Source organism: Thalassophryne amazonica, chromosome 6 (assembly GCF_902500255.1).
Source record: "Thalassophryne amazonica chromosome 6, fThaAma1.1, whole genome shotgun sequence".
In the NCBI taxonomy this organism is placed as follows: domain Eukaryota; kingdom Metazoa; phylum Chordata; class Actinopteri; order Batrachoidiformes; family Batrachoididae; genus Thalassophryne; species Thalassophryne amazonica.
In genome coordinates, this window is record NC_047108.1 from 54,260,899 (window position 1) to 54,281,608 (window position 20,710).

A 20,710-nucleotide genomic window follows, 5' to 3' on the forward strand; every position below is an offset into this window, starting at 1 on the left:
TCAAGACAGACAGCAAACGTAATATGGACAAACTGAGGTTGTTGTCGGGATTCGTTATAGACATAGACATTTTCAACAGTTTGAAAATTCAGACAAAGTGCCAGCTGCAGGTACGAAGTTGGACAACGGTTAAATGATGTCTCTGAAAGTCAACATAAGTCGAGATTTCTTGTTTAGTTTGAGCTTCATTGTCCTTCGTTAGTGCTGTGTGACCGGTGTCGCCAACTAACCTGCCCCCTAAAAATTGGCCCACCCTGCCTTCACTGTGCATGTGTCATTTCTGTGTGTCAGCCGCGATTCACCGATTATCACCTTGTTTCTGCTTAAAACTGCACTCCAGTCATCAGCTATCTCAGCGAGATATCTGAGGCTTTTGTATAACAATCATTTCACAGAAATTCAGCATTATTTCATAATAAAAGGCAGAGTAAGCAATCAGAGCGCTGCAGTCAGACTAGCTGCTGCTGCTGCATTAAAAACCCCTCCATCATTTCAAAGCATCAGTAGCGACTCACTGATTAGCACCTCGTTTCTGCTTAAAACTGACTTTAGAATGATTTAAGAGGTTTTACTTTGTCATCTGATGGTTAATAATCACATTATTCCTTTGATCGCTTTGGGTGTAGAGACTCACTCTTAGATGTGCTGCTGTGGTCCCAAATGACGCATATGTAGTGAAGGCAGGTGGACTAATTTTTAGGGGGGGACCAATCGGTCTGCAACTCCAGGGGTTAGCACACACTGCCTCATACAGACATTCAGCACCTCACTCTGCCTGAGAAGAGTTGCTTTGACCATGTTACATTCACCAGCCTCTATAATTGGTGAGTGTGCGATCATTTCCAAACAAGAACTTGTACTTTCAGGAAACAGTAGAATGAAGTCTCTGTAGCATTCAGTTGCTGATCTATTAAGAGAAACATGAGGAAAAGTTCATTGTAATGTGGGGGTGTCATAAGTGTCTGTCAATAAGAATAGAACCTGCCAGTGCTTTTAAGGTACAAATGTGTGAAGTGCTTGCATGTTGCTATTGACAGACTGACTGAGAAGTGAAGTTTTTCTGGTGCGAAACTGTATCTGCACAGACAGAATGTGGGTGCACAGAATCAGGTGGTAAAAGAGACATAGTGCTGCGCTGTTGTTCACTCTGTCGTTCACAGGACTTTTGTTGTCATGCTCTGTGTCTGTGTGCTATGACTCAGACAGATTATGTTTTCTTTTTCCATTCGGGTTGAAATTGTTGATTTGCGCTTGCAATTTCTTTTGTAATAATTTTGTAGCAACTTCACATGTCATGATTGTACACATCATGGCTGTCATTTAATGATTATGTTCCCACGTTATTAAATTGTGGCCACAATATAATTGTGTCACATCACACATCTTGTTATTGCTGACAACATTAAACAAAATCTGTATTACCGAGAAGCATGTATAAATGTGATATAATTTAATTTTATTTGAATGTTTACATGAATTATAATGATACCCTGCAACTGTCTCTCAGATTTTATTCCCCTCAGGCCTTTTTAAATACGTTTTAACCACTATCTGCTGCTTCATTTAGACCATAGTTAATAGCTCTTTAACTAATGGAGCCATCCTTTCTGGCTTTAAACACACAATTTTTCTACCTTTATCAATGAAGCCTAACTTAGACCATAATGACCAGAATTGCAAGCTAATCTCCAAGTAACAATTCATCTCCATGATTTTGGAAAAGGTTATCTTCTCACAGCTTTTGTCCTACTTGAACACTTTCATATCTTTGATACATTTCAGTCTGATTTTAGAGCTCTACACGGCACTGAATGTACTTAGTTGAAGGTACACAATGACATCCTACTCTGCATTAATTTCAGTTTTTGTGCCATCTTAGGGCCCATTTACACATACTATGAATGTGGTTGAATTGCGTATGAAGTGCACATGAAGCAGAAATCGTGAGCAAAACTTGTAAAATCGTAGCTGCCTCCAACGCCTTGTACACCTGTTGCTACAACTATTTGCACACACCAGCGGCTGAAAGACAGAGAGTGCCCTGTGAGAGCCCTCTCGCGGCAGGTGTCGGCCAAATTTCAGGTGACACACACGAACATCATGCACATGTGTCTGCTTGCTTTCCTCATGTGGACATACATAAAAATTCAATAAAATGCGATGTGTGGTTGTATTTTTTTAAGTACATCTATGTCCTTCTTGAGATCAAGCATTTTCCCGCACCTTTTACAGGACAGCGATGGTAGCTCAGTGGTAACGTTTCTGGTTGGCAGTCAGCTTTTGGAAATTGCAGGTTCAAATCCTGTGGGTGGCATGTATTTTTTATTTATTTTTTTATTTCACAGCAGCTGCGCAATGTGGTTACACATGCTGCAGCTGCTCGCACTGTGTTCCCACGTGCATGAAAATGTCGCATCGGCATCGTTCACACCTGCCCGTCAGCTCGGTGTTTTCATGGTTCGCTCATATGAGCTGTTCCTCCGTGATTTGCCCTGATTTGTACTTATTCGTACTATGTATGAAGGGGCCCTTATTTTGCTTCATCTCAGTGCCGCTTTTGATGTCACAATCAAAATCAGAATTGAATTTATTGCCAATAGTCTATGAACCAGTCATCAATTTTGACCTAATCGGTACCACGTAAGGTAATGAAATGACACTTAGAATCCAGCCTCAGTGTACCATGACCCACCCAAAAATGTATGATAGCCATCCCACAGTGGCACCTGTAGCCAGCTAGGGGTCAATGAAGAATTACACAGAGGTCAAAATGTAAAAATGCTTCAGTCATGTTGAAAACTATATTACATTATTTGTCTGATCATAACAATTCTAAAACGGTATAGTTTGGACTATCTATGGCTGCGTGTTCTGGAGTTATGGGCTAAAAACAGCAAAAATGGTGACAACGGTCAGTTTCAGTTTGTACAGAGGTCACAGCAGTCAACTGTTCCAGCTGGACATTTGTTGCGGGTGGGTGACACACTCGCATGCCACATGTTTTGCGAGGAGGCCTTTGGATGACGTGTTGCGTGGTAACGGCACAGTCGTGGGGCACTCAGAAAATGTGGCGCCATTTGCACAGCCAGGTCAAAGCTGGTCGCCTGCACTCTACTCTCGTGCCAGCTGTGCGAATAGCCCCACCTTTTCTAAATGCCCGCGAGTGGTGTTGAATGTTCGTAGGTGGCACCTGGACTTTGACCGACTCTGGCCAAGAGTGGGTCAAATGGCCATTCGTCCAGGATTCACTGACATTTGGCTGCAGGTGGGAAGGCTGCCTTGATTGCGCCACTTGGCCACGGTGTGACATGGCCGATGCTTTTGTTTAGCTCCTCAGCTGTGGCACGATATGTCTGACCTGCGTTCAACATGCCGTGCGAATGCTGCGAACACAATCAGGTGGCAGTGTGACCTCATCTTGCATGCCATTTGAATGTGTTTCCATCATGAGCAGCACGCAAATGTAGACTGCATGTGCCATGCCCAAATAGTTGTGGCAGCTCCGATTTTTCATGAGTGGCATACGATTCCTCCTTTGTGCACCAGTTGGCTTCAATCATGTTATGTGTGAAGGGGGCCTAAAAGTTGTACATGAAGTCAGAATGTGTGTTCCATGCTGCTTGAAGTAAAACATGTCTGTGATCCTATATATAATGCTCCTAAGTGGCTCTGTCCATCTGTGTGTGTCCACAGCACATATAAGGTTACAGAGATGGAGCATGGGAGAGACCAAACATGACCTGGGCAGGACAAAAGAAGCCCAAACACTGACAAGCTGACAGGCTAACTTCGATTTGGGTGTTTTGGAAGCTGAGCATTGTTTCTCATAACGTATTTGTTTTTGTGTGGGCATTATAAATTATGACACATTTATTTCCACAGTAATCATGGATTAATGATCTAAGGCCATAAACCAGCAGCAGTACTAAAAATGTTAATACTCTTAGCATCCAAAATTACATAGTACAATAATTTCACTCCATGCAAATACAGGTGCACATGTCTTAAATTATCGGTTAGGAAATGAGCCACGATGCTGGTGGCTCAGTGGTTAACACTGTTACCTCACAGCAAGTAAATCTCGGGTTGGATTCCACACATGCCCCACTCCTTTTTGTGTGGACTTCATATGTTCTCCTCATGTTTGCGTGAGTTTCTTCCCACTTTCAAAAACATACTCATTATGGTCTGTTCTTTTCTCTGCCTGTAAAGGCAATGTTTCTACATCTGGAGCTGCTCCCCAGGTGCCAGATTGTGGCTGCCCACTGATCCTAGTGGTTGAATTGTGTCTCACTGTAATTAAGATGAATTAAATGTAGAGGACAAATTTTGTTGCATTTGTTTTTCATATATGTACAATGACAATAACAACCCTTATTCTTCTTAACCACACAACAAGATATGTTGCAGATATTGTCATAAAGTGCAAAAAAAAAAGCAGTCAGCAGCCTCTAATCGACTGCAGCAAAAACGCATGAGTTGTCAATCAAAGTGGCCACGCCCCTTTTCTCTTTGGATAATGGGGCTTTATGTTAAAAGTTGATAATAGCCATTTACCCACAAAAATGACAGCAGCGTTTATTTATTTATTTATTTATATATTTTGCATTATGCATTCTAACCTATGGGTATTTCTGCTAGTTATATTAAAACACCAGAATAGAGACACAAAGCTGCTGTCTTTATGTTCACCCAATCAATAAACACAAATGCGTACCTGTTTATGGGATGCAGCATGTAAATTCAGAGACACATTATCCCTTTCAAAGGATAATGTATTTACATCATCACATCGACTGACACACAGACAGAAGCACAGGCAGACAGGAAGAGAGAGAACATGATGATGATGATGATGATGATGATTATGCTGCTCAGGGGCACCGACGCGTATTGTGGACCTCATGAAAAGAAATCTTACTGGGCCAGCCCCATATTATTTTGTCAGTATTATAATTGCATCCCTTTTCGGCATCCCTAATGCCACTTCAGCTGTCAGTTGAGAGGTAAAAATTAAAGTTATGCAGAATGAAAGACTGGTGTGAAATGCAATCAGTTCCACGATCATCTTCTTCTTATAAGATAAGATAGATAAGTTTAACTTTATTTATCCCGAAGGAAATTATTATGCCAGGGTACCAAAACAGTGTGGCGCACTTTGGTGGACTCAGTCTGTAGCTGAAGGTGCTATGACAGGACATCAGTATGGCATGCAGGGGGTGGGAGTTGTTGTCTAGAATTCTGAGCAGTTTCCTCAACATCCTCCTCTCAGACACCTCCATCACAGACTCCAGCTCAAACCCCAGGACAGAGCCAGCTCTCCTGATGACCTTGTTGAGTTTGTTCATGTCAGCTGCCTTCAGTCTGCTGCCCCAGCACAGTACCATTTTGGAAGATGATGCTAGAGACCACAGAGTGATAAAACATCTGTAACATATTTCTGCAGACACTGAAAGATCTGAGCCTCCTAAGGAAGTGCAGTCGGCTCAGACCTTATGATGATGATAACCAAGCTTCTCTTTGCAGTAGGGGAAAAATATTCAGTGGTAAAAAAATTATAAGAATAATGGTGTTCATCAGGGATGTGTCCTGGCTCCTACATTTTTCAGTTCTTGCATGTTCTGGGTGTTGGGTTTGGTTGTGGAAAGTGATGGCTCAGTTGTCTTTGTTGGTGATAAACGTTTTACTGACCTTGACTTTGAGGACAATACTGATGACTGTCAGTGGATACCCTGATTGCAGCACTTGAAAAGCTGATTGGGTAATTGGAGTGCCAGAGTTTGCAATTGTTCAGTATCAAGACTAATATTCAGTCTTTCAATGATTTCCTGGAGTTGGACATCAGAAGTGTATCCAGTGAAAACAATGAGCTTGTGGAGACATTCATTTATCTCAGACCCAGACTCTGGGTCTCAGGCCTTGACAATTGGTGTATGCCTGGCAAGAGCTTATGGAGTCATGATGTACATGGACAGAGATGTTTGGAGATACTGATACCTTTGCAGGAGAACACCTTCACAGGAGAACAGTCTATAGGATCCTTGTGCTTCATGTCTTACTGTACACTGAAAAAAGAATGTTTGAACCAACTTAAAGTGTTACAATTTGTAAAAAACCTGAATGAATTAAGTTGTTTGAACTTAAGTTTGTAAGTTAGAGTTGATTTAACTTTTTAGTTGGTCTATTCAGAAAATTTCTTGACACTGCTGGTATGGGGGTGGGGTGTCAAATGAGTGGTTACTTAAGGACATTTTTTGCTTTGTGGTGCATTTCTCTAAGCATGATTCAGGATGCAGATACCTCAGCTTTGGTGACACCAGAAACTGGCAATGGCCAATGGGATGCAATATTTCACATGGCTGTGGATGGACATGTTGTCTAGCTGGATGGTTAATATTCACGACTCAACGTGGTTCCATATTGTGGTGGATGAAGTGCTGCATGGCACCAGTGCATGCTCTTAGGCATTATTATTATTATTATTATTATTATTATTATTGGGCAGGGGTGGTGGCCAAGTGGTTAATGCACTTGGTTTCAGTGCAGAAGCTTCCGGGTTCAAATCCCACCCCGCCACATTTCTCCATGTAATGTGGAGTTGCGTCAGGAAGGGCATCTTGCGTAAAACCTGTACCAATTCAACATGCAGAACCACCTTGGATTGGCTGTGGCGACCCCGAGTGCAAACAAGGGAGCAGCCGAAGGGACTTACTGTTGGGAAGGTGTCGTAGCACGGACCCACAACAGGGAGCGCAAATGAACGGACAATGAATAAGCCAAAAACGGTAACAATTTAATGTTGCGATAATACACAACGAAACGTACTGTAATCTGCACAGTCAATTTAACACCAGGTGACGTGTGGGCAGGCTCGAAGATAGAAGACCCCCGACGAGAGAGAAGCCGCTTCCCACACGGCTTCCACCACCAACGGCCTGAAGAACACCGGAGCCGCCAAGTCCCGAGTCCCCAGGTGGCCTCTGTCTTCGGCTGTCGACCCTGGTACTGCTGGCAGAAAGCAGAAATATGATGAGTGAGTGTGAATCCGCACACTCAGTAAATCCACAGTTAATGAGGGAGGAAGCGCCTCCACCTCCAAGCACACACTCGTGCAGCTCCTGTTTGAGCACTTATCTGGGTGGGAGGTGTTGCGAAGCCGTCGCTGAACACCTCAAACGCCACCTCCACAGACGAGTCTCACCGACAGGAAAACGGCTGCAAAGAAGAGTTTAGACAGATATACAGTCTTAAGTTTACAGAGAAATTACCTTGGTAATGGTAGTCGATTTCTCGGCGGGGAGGTGGAGTTGCAGTCCGGCTTTTAAGGTGGTGATGATGAACGAGTGATAGCTGGTGCAGAGGATGAGTGACAGCTGTCACTTCTTCTGGGTCTGGCACCCTCTCGTGCTTGGAGCCCGCACTCCAAGCAGGGCGCCCTCTGGTGTGGGTGGGCCAGCAGTACCTCCTCTTCAGCGGCCCACACAACACTTACTTTATTATTATTATTATTATTATTATTATTATTATTATTATTATAGGTTACCAGTGTTTTGTTTTGTTTTTTGCCCAGGCATTTTCACTTAATGCAAAAAACACACCAGATGTAAATAAATTAAAATTAACAGTAATTTTGGTTTCACAAAGTAAAATGCTCGCTATAACTGCTCAATTCACCTAACTCTCCCAAGACTTGTTCTTTGAACAATAGACTATAGATTTGCTATGTGTTTACTTGACTGACTCCAATGTAAATCAATGTGTTTCCTTTTGTCTCACATACAGGCAGCGTCACTCCCTCTGTCTATAATCATTGTGGGTGTTGGGCCTGCTGAGTTTGACGGTGAGTACCCCTTCCCAATCAAAGATCAGTAGTTTTGTTCTGAACATTTTACATATAGTTTTTTGTTTGTTTGTTTGTTTTTTTGTTTTTTCACCAGAAGAACATATTCAAGTCTAAGTCACTGTTTCCAAAACCAATTTTGCAGTGCCATGGTGTTATGTTTTGGAATACCAGATATCCATATTCACTGGTTCCAATAATAGAAATAATGCCACAAGCCAAAAAAAAGAGGATTTGTAGGTGCTATAGTGATTAAAATATGAAATATGTTAAAAATTCAATTAATGTTACATTAGTTATATAATAACCCTGCACAATAACTAACCCACTTAAGGGTGTTTTGATAAAAAATGGTTTTATTGCATAGAACAATGTGGTGATTTTTGACATTTTCTGAGATGTTGTGTGCCATTCTTAGAGGGCACAAAGAATAAAAGCATCTTCCCATTTGAAAACATAATATAAACTTTGCAATCTGACAGTTGCACAATGTAAAAAAATAAATACATACATAGTACATAAATAAATAAAAATATGCAGCTCTGCAGAAGTTGATTTCAAAGGAAATAGTGTCTTGATTCAATATGTCGAGAAATCAAGGACAGACCTTATTTAAACATTTAATTTAATTTATTTCATTTATATAGCACCAACACAATCACAACAAAGTTGCCTCAAGGCACTTCACACAAGTAAAGTCTAGCCTTACCAACCACCAGAGCAAGCACACAGGCAACAAGTGGTAAGGAAAAACTCTCTCTGAACAAGAAACCTCAAGCAGACCAGACTCAAAGGGGTGACCCTCTGCTTGGGCCATGCTCCAGACATAAATTACAAAACAATTCACAAAATGAATATACAGGAGATGTGGTCAGTGCACAGAGCAGGAGGGCCTCAGAAAACAGACACCACACCCATCTCTGTATGGAGCCGTACCTATAACAGAGAGAAAAAAAACTGAATCAGTCATCAGAAAGACAAGAAATACAGTGTAATTTGTCAGCATTAAGCAACAAGAAGAACAAAAGAAACACTGAGGTGATCGCCGGCCACTATCCCTAAGCTTCACTAAAAGACCAAGAATTTAGATAAAATTGAGGCAGTGGCCTGCTCCGTTTCCTAATAAAATGAATTTAAAAGAGTAAAAAGCATAGTAACATACTGTGCCAGTATGCTAGTCATACGAAAGGGAAAATAAGTGCGTCTTAAGTCTGGACTTGAAAATCTCTATAGAATCTGACTGTTTTATTGATGCAGGGAGATCATTCCACAAAACAGGGGCATGATAAGAGAAAGCTCTGTCACCCACAGACTTTTTATTAACCCTAAGGACTAGGGATGGGTGATGATAAGATTTTATCGATATCGATGCCATTATCGATTCTGCTTATCGATCCGATTCCTTATCGATTCCCTTATCGATCCTTCTTGTGAATTTTGTACTAAAAGTAGGCTTTACAGGTTTTCTATGTATTTCATTGAGTCTTAAAGTAAATAAATATGAAATTGGTCACTGTATCCTTGATCTCTGGACATAAATAAAAATAAACAAAATGACGTTTTGCTTTGAATTTATTAATTCCAACTGGATTCTATCGTTCTAACTTGACTCGGCAGAGAGCCGTGTAGCATTTGGAGCTGTGTGAATAGAACGGAGGATGATTCTCGTTTCTTTCTCGCAACAAGACAGGAGTCCCAGTTAGTAACATTAATCCGCACAAAAGTGACTCACGATTCACATATTCAGGGATGAAAGTGGTGAAAAACAAAAAAACTGAAACCCAAAATTACCCCCCAACACCACCTGCATGAAAATGTTTGAATTCTGGAAGCTCTGAAATGCAATCTGGGACTATTCCAGACAATAAACTGCAGTGAGTGCAGCATTCATTTAGTGAGAAAAAACCCCACAACTTTCCTTATTCATATTCATTCCAGTAGTATTCTGCTCTTACTAGGATGCAACAGTTTTCTAGCTTGGCAGATAGTTCTGGAGGAAATCACTGAAGAAATTAACACATTGAAAATACGGTTTGACCGAAACAAATTGTCATTAAACTTAAATAAAACAGGGGTGAAGTGGAGGTGTAAGAGTCACTAGGTGCTCACAGGAAACACTTATTTATTTCTGTATGTATGTATTTATGTATGTTCACTGTTAGTTGGTTTTATATTTTCTGTTGTGTTTTTATTCAGGTTCTTTTTGTCTCTTTCTCTAAAATTGTATATAATCATTAGATTAGTTATTACTATTATTGTTGTGCTTGCTATTATTATTAATATATAAACAAAAAAAATTTAAAAAATTACAATTTAGAATATTACAACAGCTGCAACTGTTTAATGCTAACTTTGAAAAACATTGAAAATGCCATAGACATGCTAACGTGTTAGCATCGGTCCCGTTTTTGTTATAAAATACATCTATCAACTGTTTCAGGAAACCATAACCTGTCAGTTTAACATAAAAAGGTAAATAATACTCACAGCCATATGCTCTTTAGGGTTTTAGCGGGGGAAAGCGAAAGAAAAAAATTTATCAACAAAGCAATGATCGAAGCACTGCTTCGATCTGTGAATCACTGCTTCAATTGGTTCAAGGTTCAAAGCAAAGCCGTGCTGCAGAAAAGTTGATTACAGACCCGCTGCAGGGTCTGTAATCAATGTAGAGAAATTATAATTTTCCTGACAAACACCCCCAAAAACAACGGCCACTCTGAAGGACCGATAAGGAAATCATTAAAGTAAAAAGGTTATTGATGTCGGTGGATCGAATCATTTCTTAATGATACCCGAAAGGAACCGGTTCTCGATACACATCCCTACTAAGGACACAAAGTAGTCCTGCACCCAGTTCGGTGTCAGTCCATGAACAATTTTATTGTCTAGTAGCAGAACCTTAAAATCTGATTTCACAGGATCAGGAAGCCAGTGAAGAGACTCCAAAATGGATGTAATATGGTAAAACTTTCTGTTTTGTGTCAAGAGTCTGGCAGCAGCATTTTGAACCAACTGGAGACCCCTAATGCTGGACTGTGGTAAACCAGAAAATAGAACATTGCAGTAGTCCAATTTAGAAGAGACAAACACATGAATCAGGGTCTCACCATCAGCCATAGACAGGATGGGACAAATCTTCGCTATATTTTGCAGGTGAAAGAAAGCAGTCCTCATAATATCTCTGTGGAGGTCAAAGGACAACATAGGATCAAAAATTACCCCAAGGTTCCTCACTTTGTCAGTGTGATGTATGACACACGAGCCTAGGCTAAGAGTTAGCTGGTCAAATTGATGCCAATGTCTCAATGGACCAACAACCATCATTTCAGTCTTATCAGAGTTTAGAAGTAGGAATTTGCTAGACATCCAGCTTTTCACTGATGCAAGGCAATCTTCTAAGGATTTTATGTGGATGAGATTACCAACAATTATCGGCATGTAAATAGGTTGGGATGGGAAAATGAATATGGTTGAGTTAAATTAAGTTAAATTTACCTTGTGAAGTTTTCCATTTTGAACACCAGCAAACCTTGTAGCATTAAATATTTATTGATTGATTGCATTTGCTTCCCCATAAACCATTTGGGAGCTCCATAAATACGAGATCTGCGAGAAAAGAAACCGACAGTTTTATTTTTTTTTAAAAAACTATATGGATTTGAATCACGTGTGATTACATCAGCCAAGCTTGAACCCTCGTGCGCATGCGTGAGTTTTTTCACGCCTGTCTGTGATGTCATTCGCCTGTGAGCACGCCTTGTGGAAGGAGTGGTTCAGCCCCCTCGTCGGAATTCCTTTGTCTGAGAAGTTGCTGAGAGACTGGTGCTGTGCTTGATCAAAATTTTTTCAAAAACTGTGAGGCACATCCGAGTGGACACCATTCGAGAAATTCAGCTGGTTTTCTGTGAAAATTTTAACGGCTGATGAGAGATTTTGGATTGTTTCTATCACTGTAAGGACTTCCCATGGAGCGGGACGTCGCGCAGCGCTCCGAGGCGACGTCGTCATCCTGTTTCAAGCTGAAAACCTCCAAATTTAAGCCTCTGTTGACCCAGGACATCGTGAGAGAACAGAGAACTTTCAGAAGACGTCGGAATCATCAGTTTATCCAGACATTCCACTGTTAAAGGAGATTTTTTTAATGAAAGATGTGCGGACGGATTGGTGCGTCGGTATCAGCCGGCGCAGCGCGCCACCACAGGAAAAACACCTCCGTGTTGATAACCATTTGTAAAATCCAGGCGACTTTTGGTGGCTTTCAGTTGAGTGAGTATCTGAGAAATTGTTTAACAGCAGGGCATGTTCCAACTTGTCCTTAAGGCTTCCAACGGAGGTGTTTTTCCTGTGGCAGGCGCGCCGCGCCGGCTGCGGGCCAATGCGCCAATCCGTCCGCACGTCTTTCATTAAAAAAATCTCCTTTAACAGTGGAATGTCCGGATAAACTGCTGATTCCGACCTCTTCTGAAAGTTCTCTGTTCTCTCACGACGTCCTGGGTCAACAGAGGCTTAAATCTGGAGGTTTTCAGCTTGAAACAGGATGACGACGTCGCCTCGGACCGCTGAGCGACGTCCTGCTCCGTGGGAAGTCCTTACAGCGATAGAAACAATCCAAAATCTCTCATTAGCCGTTAAAATTTTCACAGAAAACCAGCTGAATTTCTCGAAGGGTGTCCACTCGGATGTGCCTCACAGTTTTTGAAAAAATTTTGATCAAGCACAGCGCCAGTCTCTCAGCAACTTCTCAGACAAAGGAATTCTGACGAGGGGGCTGGACCACTCCTTCCACAAGGCGTGCTCACAGGCGAATGATGTCACCGACAGGCGTGAAAAAACTCTTGCATGCCCACGAGGGTTCAAGCTTGGCTGATGTAATCACACGTGATTCAAATCTATATGGTTTTTTAAAAAAATAATAAGGTCGGATACTTTTCTCACAGACCTCGTATTTTGAAACCTACTGTGTGTGTATTAGCTTGTTCTCTTCCGGTGCACCACCACCTTTGCTGCAGCAACGTGCATCATGTGTATTAATATGTATCATATATGTATCATATCATTGCTCTACCCGTAGTGTTCAAAAGCCCTGCGGTGTTGGAATTCATGGCTGGCCACAAGAAAGACTGGCAAAGTAACCTTAATGTTTTGTGTACTGTCTTGATAATTTAAATGTGATTTTTTTAGAATGGTGCATCATCCCGATCTTACTGATCTGTGATGACGTGCATCACTGGTTGTAGGCAGTCACTAATTAGCTATGCTGCTGGAGGTATGCACCCTTTGACTGAATTGGTCTGTACGTTTTATTGTTTGCACATGTATATAAATTTGCAAAATACCTTAAGAAATCCAATTCTGATTAAACAACAGCAACTATATTTATTTTGTGACATCATGTTAATATCATTCATGACAAAGTAGTCAGTTTGTAAATTTTGTTGTTAACCTTGTGAAATAGATTTCTTTGGTCTCGTAGCATGAAGCAAAAGTTTGTACTTATTCACACTGCCTGCTTTAATAAAAAAATAAATAAAAAAAAATAGAATTTGTGATTTAATCCCTGATTGCAGTATATATTGAAGTTTCAAAGTATTCTCGAGCAAGAGCTCAAACCCCTATGTTGTTCATAGTGGAGGCATATTATCCTCTTCAACCAAATTTGAGATAAGCATTTCGAGAATGAAGACATGAGTGTCATTAAGACTATATTGATAACCATGGCAAACAGGTAATTTTGGTCAACATGAATACTGGCAAGAATGTCTGCTGTGCTTTCATTACAGACACACATTTATTCTTACATGCTCAACAATATGAAATAAAATCAGATTTTATTTATATTGCCACAAATCACAAAAGACATCCTGACTCAATGACTGGTCTTGCATCATTATTGACTTATTAATGCAGTCTTGCATTTCACTGGGACTCTTCACATCCACATTCATTTTAAGTTCTTACCATAATGGTTTTCACCAGCCCAGACATATCTCATTCCCATTCTCACATCAAATTATTTCACAGACCGTATCTGAAACATAAGAAACCATACTTTTAGAAAACCCATGAGACTGTGAAATATCTGCTTTTGCCAGGTAGATTTTCTGAATTTGTAAGAAGTTCTTACTTGTTGTAATTACAACAACTGCCTTAAGGCCCCCTGACACTTGCGTGACTTTGATGCATGCACTTGCATGCACTGTGTGGTGCAGGAGAGTAAACTTGTCGTTAACGGGTGTAGACTGAACGTGAGAGGGGCGCCAGCGCGTGAAATTCTGCAAAGAGAATTTTGAAATGTTCAAAAAATCTTTCACACATAAATGTCATGCAACAAATGTGAAGTGGTAGTGAACGTTGCGCGATCTACTCGCCAACACTACGTGCAGCTCATCAAGTCGAGAAAGAAGAAGTGAATAGTGTGAGGGATTGCGTCAGCACACCACATCACAGCGCAGCTCATCTGAACAATTATAATGAGATGTTAAATCTATCACAAACATACTTTTACAGCTGCACACAAGGAAAGAACATGCAACTGTTTCACCAAGCCATTACAATGTAAACATGACAAATAATTATCTTTTAAGGTGGCTCCAAATGTGTTCTCTACCTCGTCAGCGTGTGCATGAGAAAAACTGTGGCTGGAGCATTCCACTGTGATTCAGAAAGCGATTAGAGGTATTTTAACAGCCAATGATTAATCCGCTACAAAATAATTATTTTACAGATGCAGCGTCCAGCGCACAATGCGTGGCAGCCAGTGGAACAAAGCACGGCATCCAGCTAGGAACACAGCGGGTGGGATCATCATGACGATGTGCGTGCAAGTGCGCGGATCAAAGGCGTGCAAGTGTCAGGGCACCTTTAGAATATTACCATCTCTTTCCTGACTCTTTCATTGTTGTTGATGAGCTAAAAACAATAATCTCACACTCCTGTCCTGGAGATGAATACGTATTTTACTTAAGGTCCATCACCTTCACACGACTAAGGGACGTGTGATGTTTTGTTCGTGTTTGGCATTTACTTGACTTGATGGCATTCAGGCTGTGTAGTGAGCAAACAGACAAACACCAGTGTGATGGTGTTTTAATTGGTTCCGTATCAACACCCCATTCCCCTTCCTGAGGGAGTCGCTACACAAATCAATAAAGTCAGGCAAAGCCCGCAGATCAATGAGTGTCAGTGGAAACTTTGAATGAGCGGTGTGTTTTTGTGCATTGTGTTACTGCTCGGTGGGGGATGACTTAACGCCTCATCATTGTATCAGATGGGGCACAGTTGTCTACTTTTGTAGAGATGCTAGTGTTAGGATATGATGGAGAACCCAGTCAGGCGTGCTTGGAGGTTACACGGTCAAATTGGTGTAATAGTCTTTTCCTGTGTGTGTGTGTGTGTGTGTGTGTGTGTGTGTGTGTGTGTGTGTGTGTGTGTGTGTGTGTGTGTGTGTGTGTGTGTGTGTGTGTGTGTGTGTGTGCATACAGGCTCTGAAACTTCCAGAATGTTATTTTCTGTTAGCTTCTCCTGTCTGATTTTAACCCTCTGATGCATGAATTATGAAAGCCTTGGTCAATATTTTTTTCTGAAGTGTTTTTATTCTTCTCAGGACATGAAAAACATGTTCTTTTTTTTTTTTTAAAAAATATGATTTTTTTTTTTTTATTAAGTTACAGAAATGTCCACTCCAGTGGACTATGTGCGCCTGGCACGCAATATAAAACATTGTGAAGTGAACTAACTGTATAAATGAATAAACTAAATATACAAACACGTTTCTTTTTATGCTTTGAAAACATTTCAGTTTTGGGGGGAAAATTTAACACTCTATAGGTGCATAGTTTATGCCTGAATAAGAAACAATGGCATTCACAGCTGTGAATCTTACATGTAATTGAAAACCATCTCCAACAGGAGAAACGCAGACAAAACACACACCCAGGCCCAACCCCATACACAGGACAAGAGCATGCAGTAAGTAAACCACAAAACCAAACAAAACCGAAACACAAAGCAATGGAAAACCCAAACAACATAAAACAATACAAAAACCCCAAACGTGAATTCAAAGAAAATACAAAACCCAAACATAAACATAGTCCCACATGAGAATCTACACATCTGGGAATTTCCAATGCAACAATCAGGAGAAATACTAGGGTGCAAGAACATATCTAAAGGAAGAAATAACTTGTTTGAAAAAATGTAATTTTTACCAGAGGACATCAAATATGGCCATCAGGTATTGCGAAGGATTTGCATCTGTCCGTCAGTCTGTGCTCAGCATATGTCCAGTCTAATTACTGCTACAGTCTTCAAATTTACAGGGAACACAGACCTTGGACAAGTTCAAAGATGGCTAATCTTGACCTATTTTAAGAGGTTAAAAAGATACATTCTGTTTCAATCTGTTCCATTTTGTTTTTGAGTGGCAGGGTGACAGCCAATCAGAGTAGAGCTGCACCATGACATCAGTGGCTGTCCTCTCCAAAACCACTTCTTTTTGTGTGTTTACAGTACATACATGTCTCTCATATATTATGCAAAACTTAGCAATAAATAAGCACTTCTAAAACTGAAAATGCAGTTTTTGAAATGTAATAACACCTCTGAACTTACAACCCCAGTTCCAATGAAGTTGGGACATTGTGTGAAATGTAAATGAAAACAGAATACGATTTGCAAATCCTCTTCAAACTATTGTATATTCAATTGAACACACCACAAAGACAAGATATTTAATGTTCAAACTGATAGACTTTATTGTTTTTTGTGCAAATATTTGCTCATTTTGAAATGGATGCCTGCAACACATTTCAAAAAAGCTGGGACAGTGGTATGTTTATCACTGTGTTACATCACCTTTCCTTCTAACAACACACTTTTGGGAACTGAGGACACTAATTGTGAGTGTCATGATTGGGTATAAAAGGAGCATCCCCAAATGTCTCAGCTGTTCATAAGCAAAGATTGGGTGAGGATCACTGCTTTGTGAACAACTGCATGAAAAAATAGCCCAACAGTTTAAGAACAATATTTCTCAACATTCAGTTGCAAGGATGAGGCCTGATGAGTCCACATTTCAAATTGTTTTTGGAAATCATGGATGTTGTGTCCTCCAGACAAAAGAGGAAAAAGACCATCCAGATTGTTACCAGCGCAAAGTTCAAAAGCCAGCATCTGTGATGGCACCATCAATGCTGAAAGGTACATCCAGGTTTTGGAGCAACACATGCTGCCATCCAAGCAACATCTTTTTCAGGGACGTCCCTGCTTATTTCAGCAAGAAAATGCCAAGCCACATTCTGCACGTGTTACAACAGCGTGGCTTCGTAGTACAAGAGTGCGGGTACAAGACTGGCCTGCCTGCAGTCCAGATCTGTCGCCGATTGACAATGTGTGGTGCATTATGAAGTGTAAAAATACGACAACGGAAACTGTTAAACAAATGAAGTCGTACATTAAGAAAGAATGGGAAAGAATTCCACCTACAAAGCTTCAACAATTAGTGTCCTCAGTTCCCAAACGCTTATTGAGTGTTGTTAGAAGGAAAGGTGATGTAACACAGTGGTAAACATACCACTGTCCCAACTTTTTTGAAACGTGTTGCAGGCATCCATTTCAAAATGAGCAAATATTTGCACAAAAACAATAAAGTTTATCAGTTTGAACATTAAATATCTTGTCTTTGTGGTGTATTCAATTGAATATAGGTTGAAGAGGATTTGCAAATCATTGTATTCTGTTTTTATTTACATTTTACACAATGTCCCAACTTCAATGGAATTGGGGTTGTATTTACAACACATTTTGCAAATGTCTGCATGGTGACATCACACAGGATTGCCAACTTTGGGACTTTGGCTGGAGTGAGACTGAAATTTTTGGTAACCCCAAATAAAAGAAAATTAAAAACAGTCCTCATTTATTAATAAAATAATAATATAAGGCAGGGGTGGGCAACTTGTTCCAGAAAGGGCCAAGAGGGTGCAGGTTTTCTTTGCAGCCACTGACTCCACCAGGTGATTTCACTCATTAATATCACTTTGAGCAGATGGAATCAGTTAATGAGTGTAATCACCTGGTGGAGTCAGTGGCTGCAAAGAAAACATGCACCCTCTTGGCCCTTTCTGGAACAAGTTGCCCAACCCTGATATAAGGGAATCTCTGTTTGATTCTTCTCCTCTTCATCCACCTTCCTTTTTCTGAAACATTTCAGCAACCTTATCTACAGGCATGGGAGAGACAAATAAATAACAATGCTTAAAATGGCTGGAGGTGAAGAGGACCGTGATTGGGGGTCCTGGGGAGCAAAGCCCCCAGAAGCTGAAGGGTTTTAGCCATGCTAATGCTCCCCAGAACCATTTTCTGCAGTGAATTTGCAAGGAGAGCTAGGGAGGATGGATGCAGCTGTTTATGCAACTCTTTACAAGCTGGACAAAACCTATCTTCATATGCCAGCAGCTTCTGTGCCGTGTGAGTCTTCTCCAAAACTGAAGAGAAGGAGCAGACTCAAGGCTAACACCACTGAAATGATCTTGTTTTAAAATAAAAAAAAAAAAAAAAACTTTTTGAAGCCCTATGGTCATAACAATTTGTGCTAGTTGCCAAACATTTCTCAGTTGATATCTCTATTACATACAGTATTTTATGATGGCACAATCAAATTATAACACAATTATATTATTGTTTTTAAACAAAAATTTAGCCAAAGATTTCAAGCTGTGAAGTGCTGTGTTAAAGATTGGCCAGCAGATGTCACCAGTTTTAATTGTACTAAATGCTTTTAAACACTGAACAATTCCAATACAATTGTGTCATATTGATTCGGTGGTGCAAAACACTTTGGTTTCTCCGTCAGTAATAATTTAGTAATAAAGTACATCAGCGACCACATTGTTTTTAGCATATGTGCACAGATAGACTTAAAATCCCGAATACTTGCTAACCAGAACATTAATGTATGACATGTCCTTTAAATTACCTAGTTTACAACTGCTTGAGTCAAAAAAAAAAACTACTCGAACTCTGTAGCTGACTGTGTCAACACACAATTTGTCTGATTAGGCAATATCTGTAGTGACAAGGGACACAATTTTATTAGACAATAGATCATTCAATTTGTTAGGCTATTTATTGGCTTACTTCCATCCAAAAAGTGGCCGACTCAGAAACAAGATTCAAACCTATGCTCAAATTCTCTCTGAACTCTTCACGCACAGCTAACGTATCAGCAGTGTTGCCAGTTACTTTGAAAAAGTAATCCAATTACTGATTACTCCTTGAAAAAGTACCTTAGTTACTTTGCTGATTACTCAGTTTTAAAAGTAACAAAGTTAGATTACTAGTTACTTTCAGCAGCCAACAACAAACCCACTCCCCCACCACCTCAACATGAAAATAACCCGTTTTGCCAATACTCACTTTATAGTCACCTTTTCTTGACTTCAATGAACATAAATATTTGTTTTATATTAAATAAAATAAAGACATCTTTCTTGACCTCATATTTAACTGACAACACTGTGTAGCGCACGGCCTCGCTTCGCCGTAATTAAATAAATACGAGGTCTGTTAGAAAACTATCCGACCTTTTTTTTTTTTTTTAAACTATATGGATTTGAATCGTGCGCTTGCATCAGCCAAGCTTGAACCTTCGTGCGCATGCGTGAGTTTTTTCACGCCTGTCAGTTGCCTCATTCGCCTGTGGGCAGGATTTGAGTGAGCACTGGTCCTCCCCCCTCGTCGGATTTTCATTGTCAGGGAAATGGCTGAGCGATTGGAGCAGCGCTGAATCAAATTTTTCCAGAAACTGTGAGAGACAGCCAGGTGGAAACCATTCGGAAGATTCAGATGGCTTTCGGTGAGGATATTCTGGGCGTCACACAGATTAAGGACCATTACAGCCGGATTAAAGACGGCCCATAGCGGCGCAGGGCGCGCCGCGCTCCGAGCGGCCATCGACAGGCTGAAACGACCAGATCATTTCCAAAGTGAAGGCTGTGTTGATCCGGGACGTCGTCTGACTACCAGAGAAATTGTGGAAGAGGTGTACATCAGCACTTTTGCGGCACATTCCACTGTTACAGGAGATGCGGAGGAATTTGCGCATCGGGATGGAGCCGCTCATGGCGCACAACAAAAAGCACGTCCGTGTTGGAAGTCTCACAGGACATGTTGTGGCATGCCCAGCTGTTACACAATTTCTCGGATACTCACTCAACTGAAAAGCCACCGAAAGCCGTCTGAATCTTCCGAATGGTTTCCAATACGGACGTGCTCAGTACTATCAATCTGGCTCCAACTTTCTCTGATTGCTGTTGCCAGATCAGCTTTGCAGGTTGGAGCCTTGTCATGGACCATTTTCTTCAACTTCCACCAAAGATTTTCAATTGGATTAAGATCCGGACAATTTGCAGGCCATGACATTGACCCTATGTGTCTTTTTGCAAGGAATGTTTTCACAGTTTTTGCTCTATGGCAAGATGCATTATCATCTTGAAAAATGATTTCATCATCCCCAAACATCCTTTCAATTGATGGGATAAGAAAAGTGTCCAAAATATCAACGTAAACTTCTGCATTTATTGATGATGTAATGACAGCCATCTCACCAGTGCCTTTACCTGACATGCAGCCCCATATCATCAATGACTGTGGAAATTTACATGTTCTCTTCAGGCAGTCATCTTTATAAATCTCATTGGAACGGCACCAAACAAAAGTTCCAGCATCATCATCACCTTGCCCAATGCAGATTTGAGATTCATCACTGAATATGACTTTCATCCCGTCATCCACAGTACATGATTGCTTTTCCTTAGCCCATTGTAACCTTGTTTTTTTCTGTTTAGGTGTTAATGATGGCTTTCGTTT

The 20,710-nt window shown here is 40.7% G+C and overlaps 1 protein-coding gene across 1 annotated transcript in view; it reads left to right on the forward strand.

Moving 5' to 3' along the window:
* Window positions 1-20,710, forward strand: part of LOC117512201 (copine-9-like) — a 524,667-nt gene that overhangs the window by 488,463 nt on the left and 15,494 nt on the right. Inside the window, exon 19 of the mRNA XM_034172192.1 lies at window positions 7,783-7,840. Within this exon, the coding sequence (XP_034028083.1) occupies window positions 7,783-7,840 (58 nt within the window). The remainder of the gene's footprint in view (window positions 1-7,782; window positions 7,841-20,710) is intronic.